At 42.3% G+C, this 9,549-nt stretch overlaps 1 protein-coding gene across 1 annotated transcript; it reads right to left on the reverse strand.

Annotated features, from left to right (window-relative positions):
- Positions 1 to 7,683: 7,683 nt before the first annotated feature.
- On the reverse strand, positions 7,684 to 9,545 carry LOC114890635 (gamma-crystallin B; the record flags this gene model as incomplete). The annotated part of the gene is made up of 2 exons (XM_029214329.1): positions 7,684 to 7,959; positions 9,399 to 9,545. Coding segments are annotated over 2 exons (423 nt in total), but the record flags the coding sequence as incomplete, so codon positions are not given.
- Between the last annotated feature and the right edge of the window lie 4 nt (positions 9,546 to 9,549).

The following is a 9,549-nucleotide window of genomic DNA, read 5'->3' on the forward strand; positions in this document are numbered from 1 at the left end:
AGCAGCGGCCCTGGAAGCCCCGGTCCTCGTAGAAGGTGATCTGCAAAGGAAGTATAATTCAAAATTAAATCATTTGCTCCCCATAATGCATCTTGTATAGAGGCATTTTTCCCCGCTCCGTTTTATTTCACTTGTGTTCCGTTTACCTTCCCCATGGCTGGTTGACACGATGATGTGAGTTCAGTGTGATGGGGCCCCGGCAGCGCAGCGGGTCTATATAGCAGGACGGCTGCTGTGTTGGCAAGAACAACACAAAAGGGGCCCCGGGGGTGAGTAAGGGGGTTTTATGGATCCCTTTTGCATGCTGCATTCAGTGGAAATGCCTGTCTAGTCTGCCCTCATTCTCTGGTATATTCTAACGCTGTCTGTTCGGGCTCTGGATGAGTCCCTAGAGTTGCTTTTATTTGGATTCTTAGTGTTTTATAAATTTATCAGCACATCAGTCTGAACTTTTGACCTGAAACTCACATCTCTATACATATGATTCGTTTATGCCCTGTGTATTTTGGGGGAAAAAATCCATGTCTTTATGGAAGTGCCCCAGAATTCCAGAGAGGCTGTGGGTGAAGCAGAATGCCACAAGCACTGATTTTCCTGGACCACGGAGACCACTCTATCTTAAAACTGCTTTCTTCACAGGACTTGTCAGTCCAGTACAGGACACAAATCTGGATTCTCATTTTTGCTAGTTTTGACAATGCTTTAAGGCATAGCTTTTAACTTCCTCTTTGGTGAGTACGCTTCATATAACTGGAAACCAGCCCCTTGTAGCTGACTTGTGATAAGAACCAAAAGAAAGGTTTTTATGACCATTGGGTTCAAGACTGAGAAGTATATTGCTTTATAGATTGCTTTCCCTTTACCAGGGGAAGGCAGTAAAGCCTCGTGGACTCAGAATGTCCACTTAGTAGCCACATGAACTTGGCAAGCCACACAACCTCTCAGAGCAGGAGTTATTTTATAATACTTATCTCATGGGATATAGTATGTTGAATGAGAGAGAGAAAGAAAGAAAGAAACAAAGAAAGAAAGAAAGGGCCTGCAGCCTCTAATATTTGAAAGCTGGTCTGGCCCTCAGAGCTAGGCCATATTTCCCTATTAGACATAAACAATCTCACAAAATACCAACTGAGGCCAGGTTACCCTGAGACCATGATGAAATGAGACAAAATAAGGCGATTTCGTAATTTTGTCTAAGCATAGGCAAAAACAAAGCGAATGTGCCACCCACAAAACACCAGACACAGGCCCTCTCTCAGCCAAAATGATTAACTGCTACTTCTATATCAATTGCAGCTTAATCCTTGTTCTTTGCTCCCTTCCCCATGAGTAGAACTATTAAGATATCCTATTATAAAATTACCCTTGCTGTCTGACAACATCCAATTTAGTGAACTCCTGCTTTTTATTTTATTGTTTATTTTATGTTTTTTTGGCCGCACCGCGCAGCATGTGGGGTCTTAGTTCCCCGACCTGGGATTGAACCCGTGCCCCCTGCGGTGGAAGTGCGGAGTCCTATCCCCTGTACCACCAGGGAAGTCCAACATCTGCCTTTTTAGGCACTTCCCCAAGTCACCCAACCAAAGTACAAGTCCTATCATAGTTCTTTCTAACCCTCTTACGGAGACAGTCCATGCTTCCCCATGGTGTATGTTCTCTCCGTCACTGTAACTAGTAACAAACCCCTTTGTTTCACAACAGGTGTGTCTGGTGGCTTTTGGCTAAAGGACGTTGACCTGAATAAATGGGATTATGTGTTTAATGTGTTTGGCACATACCTGGCACAAATGAGCCCTGAATAAACGTTTGATATTAGTAATAGTGAGCCATTATTAAGGATGACTTCAGCCCAATTGTCTCTCTCAAAAATGTTCAGTCCTCTCAAAGATGCCTGAAAAATGTCTCCACCACAAAGCCATTTTGTGGTAAAAATGTAGAGTTGGAAGGAACTTTAGAAATCATCTAGTGTTCTTCAAACTCCAGGGTGCATTAAGAATCACCTGTGCTTATTAAAAATGCTAATTGCCAGGCTCTACCCTCTTCTGAGATGCTGCATCGTTAGATCTGGAAAGGACTCTAGGAATCTGTATTGTTATCTGGCAGCAGCAGGTCGTTCTTGACCAAACTTTGAAAAACACTACTCTGATTTATTCCTTCTTCTTTTCTTTTCCATTCTTTTCCTTGTGTGTGTGTGTGTGTGTGTGTGTGTGTGTGTGTGTGTGTGTGTAGCTGATTTACAGTGTTTTGTTAGTTTCAGGTGTAGCAATTCAGTTGTACATATATTTATATCTATTCTTTTTCAGATGCTTTTCCCTTATGGGTTATTGAGTATAGTCCCCTGTGCTATATATGAGGTCCTTGTTGTTTACTATTTTATGTATAGTAATGTGTATATGTTAATCCCAAACTCCTAATTTATCTCCCCGCCCCTCCGCCCTGCCATCCATCTTTACTTTTGTATTCTCACTAACTGGAAAAATGAACTGGCCCGTAAAGTTTACTCAATAAGTGTCTGGGGGATATGAACGTTATTCCCTCGTCTGAAATTCATCGTTGTAATAGTCCACGGGACCTCTTTCAAAGGCTCAGCACAACAGGCCTACACACTCGCATCAAAGTTCAGCATTTGCAACTTTCAATGTGTAGGATGACATAAGCACCCTGCATTTGATCTATTTAATGGGCATTTATAATAGGCGAGATGAGTAAGCAAAAGAGAGAAAACAGAACTGTGCTGTCCCCTAAGCCCTCTGCTCCTTCGTAATTCTAATTTTATGTCTCCTGAGATGCCAAATTACTGTTATAACAGCAGTGTCCAATTCCAGAGTTTAGCTAGTGTCTGAGGTCCAATCAACTGTCCACCTTACTACCCACATGCTTGCTTCCTAGTATTAATAATTAACGTAGCATTTGTATCATATACGTGCTTGGTTAAATGAGAAGAGGTCATTTGGTTGGCGGCCATGTAGACCAAACTCTCCCAAACAAGGAGACTGGGTAAGGACCCGGAGATCACCATCATAGCACCAGCCTCTGGTTCTCTTTCTCGGCTTGTCTTTGATGGCCATTCAGTAACTGACGTGAAGACAGGAGGCAATCATTGACCCACCTCTGCTTAACTCCTATGGCATTCCTCTTGGAACAAATGAATTTTCATGTTAAAAATGTGAAATAAAATTCATATTTTATGGTAAGGCAAGAAAAATATCAACATAAAAATTCTTTTCTGCCCTTTGGCCTCCCCTCTCCCCCCTGCATTGTGTATCTGCATTATACATCAACCAAACCTCCCCCATCATCAAGAATGCCTGCTCAACCATAAACAGCAATATTCTCCTAGCACCAAAAAGGCAACTCCTTAAAAAATAACATTCCTTCTTTTTGGTTTTCATTTTTAAATAAATATTTTTTTATTTTTGGCTGTGTTGGGTCTTCCTTGCTGTGCGCAGGCTTTCTCTAGTTGTGGCGAGCGGTGTCTACTCTTCATTACGGTGTGCGGGCTTCTCATCACTGTGGCCTCTCTTGTTGTGGAGCACGGGCTCTAGGCGCGCGGGCTTCAGTAGTTGTGGCTTGTGGGCTTCAGTATTTGTGGCTGGAGAACTCTAGAGCGTACGCTCAGTAGTTGTAGCACACAGGCTTATTTACTCTGTGCCATGTGGGATCTTCCTGGACCAAGGCTCGAACCTGTGTCCCCTGCATTGGCAGGTGGATTCTTAACCACTGTGCCACCAGAGAAGTCCAACATTCCTTCTAGAGCTTGTAAAGGGTCACGTGACCCACCATGATGGCACTTAAATCTGGATTATGTAAACTGGCAATAATATGTCATTTAATGTACATCCCTCTGTCTCCGTAACTTATATGTACACTGTGTCTTGACTTGTAACAGGCAGAACAGTTCTCAGAGCTTCCTGAGGTGCTCTTCCCAGGTTATAATCCTCAAGTTTGGCTCGAATAAAATTTTCCAATTCTTTCTTAAATTGACTGATTAATTTTTCATCAACAAGAACAATACGTCTCAGGACTTCCCTAGTGGTCCAATGGCTAAGACCGCACGCTTCCAATGCTGGGGGCCAGAGCTTGATCCGTGGTCGGGGAACTAGATCCCACATGCATGTTGCAACTAAGAGTTCGCATGCTGCTACAAAGAAGTCTGCATGCTGCAACAAACATCCCACGTGCTGTAACTAAGACCCTGCACAGCCCCAAATAAATAAACAAAAATTAAAATTAAAACAAAACAAAAACAATACGCCTTCTTGTTTAAGCAAAAGGTGGTTGTGATTGTCAGTTTTGTTTTAACAAACCCACAAAGAAGAAAATTTGAACTCCAAAAGTCCAGAGGGAATAGAATAAGACACCTGCTTACATCAGGACCTACCCCTTGAAAATGGGGAAGGGAAACTGGAGAGGGAACCCATAGCGAGGAGAACATTTTGAGGGTGTAGCTCAATAAAGTGGGGTCTTGACACTTTTATGGAATAGCTGCTACTTCAGTTTCTGTGCTTGGTGGAACTTTTATAAGGTTAGTCCAGAAGACACTGTGGATTCAAAGGGAGAAAAGAGGGAAAAAAAGGAAGAAATAGCTTTAAAATCTGGACTTATAACAAGCTAGGATATATAGGAAATACTAGCGTGTGTAGGGCATGTAGGATGATACCAGGGTTATCTTGAATTTTTGGTTCATCTTCATGGGGAGAAGGTTAGTGGGATCCTGTAGGGTATCCCTTCTCTGCTTTCACCTCAGACACTCATCTCTTCAAGGTCCCAGTGTTTAGAAAGAGGATAGAGAGAAGGAGGAAGGATAGATTAGGAGTTAGTTTGGGCATAATGTCTTCGCCCGGCCACTCCCCACTGTTGACCTTTTCTTTAAGTTGGGATTAGAGGGTGGATAGCATTCTCTTTGCCTGTGCCCCAGGAAGGGAAGCAACTTGCAGACTTGATCAATGAGATCCAGGGTCTCTAGTTGTATGTGCCTTCAGTTCAGGTGTTTCACATAATTTCCATGTCTGATGCCTGTGAGTTTATGCCTACTAGGCAAATAATGTAAAACTTGGCACTCCAAGAAGCTTTTGGCTTTCTCATTCATGTTTGCTGTATTATTATTGGCAAACAGAGGACCCTGGCTAATGTCTCCAGGAAGCCAACACTAGTTTTGGGAATTTAAAGGTTAAAGAACTGAGATTTAGGAACACTTAATATCAAATAATACAAGAATCTATTTTCCAGGGAAGGAGCCTTTATAAAGAGCCTTACCATGTGCCCCAATTTGCCTTGAATGGTCCTGCTTCATGCCTCTTGCTCCAGTGTAATCCTTAATAGAACACACTCACTCTCAAAAATGACTCAGGATAAGCAACAAATTGTATGCTTGTTCTGGTAATAAGCCACTTGGGTGGTGGATATGGAGCCCTTGATGTGTGAGATGGAAGGAGACTCTACAGAGAATGAACAAACATGTGGGTACATCTAAGGACAGAGAAGAGAGGAGCAAGGAAGGGAAAGACCAGGCCACCCAGCAGCAGGTTGGAGCTTGCAGACTAGAGCAGGGTCATCCAATATTAAACTTGATATTGTTGTGCTATTGTGATCTAAACTTGCATCTCTCCCCTCACAACCTCTATAGCAAAGCTGGCTGCACACATTAATGCTTTATGTGAGAAATGGTTCAGGAGTTCAAGGAAAAGGCACTATGTCTCCACTTTGGGTCAGTGTGGATCCACTCAATGACAAGGCAGGAGTTCAGAGTGGAGAGTAACTGGCAAAAGCATAAACAACTCGTCTCCGCATAAACAACTCGTCTCCTCTCCAGAATTCCAAGAAACATTGGGTATATGTGTGTTGGAAGAAGTGGGTACATAAGTCTCCCACCTGCTGTGAGATGAGCTTTGAGCCATTTATTAAAACCTCAAAAGGTAGGGTACTTCAGATGAATTTTGACCTGAAGCTGTCAGCTTCACTGGGGAACTTTATAAGAAACAGTCCTAAGAACCATATTTAATTATCGCAGGATGTTATTGAGGACGTTGTTTCTCAGTATCTTGTTTACTAGGACCCACAAGAAAACTTTCTTTTAGGTTTCAGTACTGGGAATGGTTAGGCTAGTCTTGAATAATTAATTTATTTGTCTTATGGACTCTGTCAGTCATGGAACTGATCATGTTTCCTTCTATGTCTTGGCTGCTGGATCCAAATCTGGTTCTAACTTCAGCCACCAAAGTGCCTTTATAACACCCAGTTTGGGCTCAAACTTCACTCCTGGCTCCACCTCTCTCTCTCTCACTCTCTTGTTTTTCTTCTGACCCAATTATTTCATTCACCTATTTTTAATTTCTTTAATTTATTATGTTGTAATTCTTTATTAGTGACCTTAATCTATGTTTTTAAAATAAAGAAAACAACTCAATCAAACAAGCAAACTTCTCCAGAAAATTTTAATGCCCTTTTTTGATTTAGTATTATTCTTCTTTATTATTATTATTATTTTGGCTGCATTGGGTCTTCATTGCTGCGCGCGGGCTTTCCCTAGTTGTGGCCAGCAGGGGCTACTTCTCATTGTGGTCCCCAGGATTCTCATTGCAGTGGCTTCTCTTGTTGCAGAGCACGTGCTCTATGCACATGGGCTTCAGTAGTTGCAGCATGCAGGCTCAGTAGTTGCATGATGCGGGCCCTAGAGCGTGCAAGCTTCAGTACTTGTGGCATGCGGGCTCTAGAGCTCAGGCTCAGTAATTGTGGTGCATGGGTTTAGTTACTCCGTGGCACGTGTGATCTTATCACCCCAGGGATTGAACCCGTATCCCCTGCATTGGCAAGAGGATTCTTCACCACTGCACCACCAGGGAAGTCCCTTATATTTCTTATATGGTCACAGTACTTTACTCCTATTAAAATGATGGGAGGCAGGGACTTCCCTGACATTCTAGGAGTTAAGACTCCATGCTGCCACTGCAGGGGGTGTGGTTTCCATCCCTGGTAGGGGAACTAAGGCCCACATGCAGCGTGGCCAGAAAAAAAAAAAAAAAAAGATAGGAGGCAGAGTTTTCCTATGTGCATATGGTTTTTGGTAAAAATCCTGAAAATTTTGTACAAAGCACATATAGCAAAGAGACAGTGAATTCTATTGGAAAATCTCATGGAGGTATGAGGTATTGGAAATGGGAGAAAAGGGATGGAGGCTGTTAGAAGGATAAGGAGTGCAGTAGGTGAGAGGACCAGTTCATTTATTTGTTTGTTTATGGAGCTAAAGTAAGAGTCTAGATGAGAATGGCTTTCCTTATCAATTAAGACTTGGACTATATAGGGAAGATGGTGGGGATAACCTGGAGGGATAACTTGAGGTGTTTCAATAAGTACTTCTTTATTATTGTAACTTTATTTATGTAACTTGTTTATTATTGTAACTTGTAAGATTAACCACAAATGGGTTGAGCCCAGTTGAACTGAACTTTGAGCCCACATGGCCTAGCCTTTAAAAGAATGCTGGCAATAATATCCTCTACTCACTTCCCCTTATAAGAGGTTGTTCCCCATCTTGAAAACATATGTTATCATGTCTGGTCAAGTGCCATTATTGGTTTTGAAGGCCTAATAGATTAAAAGAAAGGCAGGACTCTATTAGTGCCAGAAACACAAGCTAAATCTTTTATTAGATTCTAAAGGAGAAAAGTGGAGAATGAAAATACTTCAGTAAAAATCTGTCACCCGTCTTAGAGAACCAGCTTTGGCATTCATCGCCCCCCAGTCAAGATATCTCCTGTACTCCCCTGGCCTCAGGAGGTACTGCCTTCCCCTGTAGTTGGGCAGCTCGTAAAGGACCCAGGAGCCCTCCAGCACATTGAGGGAGTGGATCTCATTGAGGTGGAAGCGGTCCTGAAGAGAGAGACAATCGTCTGTGATCTCTGACATTTGTCCTCTGAAGTCATCTCTCTCATAGATTCTCATTCTGAAAGTGCCGGAGTGCTAGGGTGGCAGACAGAGAAGAAAAAGTAAGTGAACACAAATAGAGAGAAATTAAAGTTCCCTTAGTCCAAGTCTGCTTTCACCACAACCATGTCGCAGAGTTAAGGAGCCTTCCTGGTCTCCAACGCCCACCCGTGAATCTCACGGTGGATGGGCTAAGCTAGGAACAGAACTTAGCAGCTCTTCAACTGCTATGCACCAGTCTGTGTCCTTGGGAATTTAGGTTTGTCTACAATAAAATTGATCATTTTAGTGCTTCTTATTAGAGAACATCCCTCTCAAAGGAGAAAAGTGAGCATCATTGGAAAGTGAATCCTCATTTGATATATTACCCTTGTTATAAAGGAATCAACATTTAGCTATTTTCTGTAAGACTAATGTTTTGGTTTTCATGCATACTATGGATTATTAAGCCCTTGCAAAAAAGTAAGATGACACATCTTCCCTACCTCCATTTTCATAACTTCATTTTCAGTTCAAATTTCCACCTATGTGACTCTTAAACTTCCTTTCTGGCCTCCTACCCTTCACTTCCTCATTCCCTCAGCAGCAGGAATGGTCTTCTTGCAGCTCTGTTTGGATGACACCATATCTCATGCTCCCGCACTTCTACACATTCTTCTAAGAACTCTGCCATCACTCTCTAGGAAAGACTGAATCTCAAACTTTAGTTTTGGATGTGGCCTTTCCTCTAATTTCTACCTCTAGGTGAGCTAATATGTACTGCCTACAAAATCAGAATAGAAGCCAGGGTGCCTGTCTTCTCTAGGAGGATAATCAATTAGAAAAGTAAGCCAAAGCAAGCAAAAGTATTTTTATCAATTAAACAGAACCAGATTGTATTTATAAGTTGTGATATATTGGATTTCTGCGTTGATATGGCTTGCAATGACCACTTTTAGAAATTATATCTTGGAGTGGGAGTTTAGGGTTAGCAGAGACAAACTGTTATATATAGGATGGATAAACAACAAGGTCCTACTGTATAGCCCAGAGAACCATAATCACTTTCTGGTGAAAAACCGTAATGGAAAAGAATATAATAAAAAGAATGTATGTATGTATACCTGAATCACTTTGCTGTACAGCAGACATTAACAGAACACTGTAAATCAACTATACTTCAATACAAAAAAAAAGAAATTATATCTCGAACAGATGATAACTTCAGTCTCTTCTGTGTTCTGCTTTTTGTTAATGAGTCTTTTCATTTTTGATTCCGTTTAAAACATGAAACCCTGGGAATATGTGATTTTAAAAAAACCACCAGAGTTCATGAAGAATGGCTTGCTATCTGGGACACCCTTCTAGAATGGACTGCATGCACTGGGCTCACTCCCCCTTTCTGCTCTCCAGTTGGAACCGTTTGGTTGAAGGATGACAGTTTTTAATGGCTTTGATTTCCAAAGAGAGGAAGGCAAAGACAGAGCCACACTCACTGTGGGGATGAGGCGGCAGGAGCGGATGGAGTCGTTGAAGCCCATCCACTGCTGGTAGTCGGGGTAGTCGCCGCGCCGCAGGAAGTACTGGTGGCCCTGGTAGTTGGGGCGCTCGTAGAGCATCCAGCAGCCGCTGTCCACCCGGATGGAG

This window comes from Monodon monoceros, unplaced genomic scaffold (genome assembly GCF_005190385.1).
Source record: "Monodon monoceros isolate NGI ecotype Baffin Bay Population unplaced genomic scaffold, NGI_Narwhal_1 Contig6106_ctg1, whole genome shotgun sequence".
NCBI lineage: Eukaryota > Metazoa > Chordata > Mammalia > Artiodactyla > Monodontidae > Monodon > Monodon monoceros.